This window comes from Gekko japonicus, unplaced genomic scaffold, assembly GCF_001447785.1.
Source record: "Gekko japonicus isolate JY-2015 unplaced genomic scaffold, Gekko_japonicus_V1.1 scaffold1166, whole genome shotgun sequence".
NCBI lineage: Eukaryota > Metazoa > Chordata > Lepidosauria > Squamata > Gekkonidae > Gekko > Gekko japonicus.
The window spans coordinates 416,970-418,122 of NW_015161988.1; the positions used below are offsets into that span (position 1 = coordinate 416,970).

General features: G+C 53.7%; 1 protein-coding gene across 1 annotated transcript in view; it reads right to left on the bottom strand.

Moving 5' to 3' along the window:
- The window catches only part of CHD5 (chromodomain helicase DNA binding protein 5), an 85,380-nt gene that overhangs the window by 26,997 nt on the left and 57,230 nt on the right, over window positions 1-1,153 (bottom strand). Inside the window, exon 28 of the mRNA XM_015429816.1 lies at window positions 405-493. Within this exon, the coding sequence (XP_015285302.1) occupies window positions 405-493 (89 nt within the window). The remainder of the gene's footprint in view (window positions 1-404; window positions 494-1,153) is intronic.

The window sequence follows — 1,153 nt, forward strand, 5'->3', positions numbered from 1 at the left end:
GACGCAAGAGAAAGCACGTTATGCATCCTCCGCTTTCCATTCACACGCCCAGAACCTCCGATCCACTGCCCCCTGTGGCAGCTGGGAAACCTTTCCTTGGCCCTAAGCGTCATGCCTCCTGGAATTGCCAGAAAGAAACTGGATACACTCTTTGAGGCCCTCAAGAATTGCTGAGACTGCCTTGACCCGGATAGCCCAGGCAAGCTCGATCTCGGAAGCTAAGCAGGGCCAACCCTGGCAAGTATTTGGACGGGAGACCTCCTAGGAATACAGGGTCATGACGCATAGGCAGACAATGGCAACCCACCTCTGAACGTCCCTTACCTTCAAGCTCCACTAGGGGTTGCCAGAAGTCAGCTTGACGTGATGCCAAAAAAAAAGGAGTTGCTGAGACCAAGACTTACCTCAATGTTCCCACCAACTCTTGCCAGTAACGGTGGGAGGGGCTTGTCCCGGTCACTCTTCAGCTGTCTCCGGGACTGCCTCCGGCCACCTGGAGTGCATTGGAGAAAGCCAGCATCAACAGACTGGGGTTCCCTAGCAGAAGGCAGCTGTAGCCAGTGACTCAGAAAGCTTTAGAGAGATTAGACCAATGTACAAGGAAGTGATTTGTTGATATGCTATTCAATGTGTTCGCTAAATGAACCGTCCATAATGAGAAGTGTTTAGGGTTGCCAAGTCCTGTCTACCCACCAGCAGGGGACTTTGGGAGGGCGTCCCTGGAGGGGGGAGGGAACGTCCCCAAAGTGATGACATCACACAGAAATGATGCCATCATGCTAGGGAGGCAGCCTGAACTGCAAGCAGCAAATTTGCCACTTGCAGGGCAGGTGTGTGTGGTGCCCGCCTGCTCTTTTCAAGCAAGGCTGCAGATGACTGTTGTGGATGGGGCTCCCCCCCCCCGGCCATTTGGCCGGCATTGGGACTTAGCCCTAAAAATCAGGGGAACCCCCACCCGCAGGGGTCATTTTGTAGAAAAAGAGGTGCAGGAGCTCATTAGCATAACTCATTTGCATATGACACACCCCCTGACATCACCAGAAATGTGTCAGAAGGCAACACCCACCACTCAGGCTCCACTGGACTGTTTTGAATTGCTAGCTTTTTGGGGGGGGGACAGGGGACATGCAGATCTGTCCTCGCAGAGGAGGGA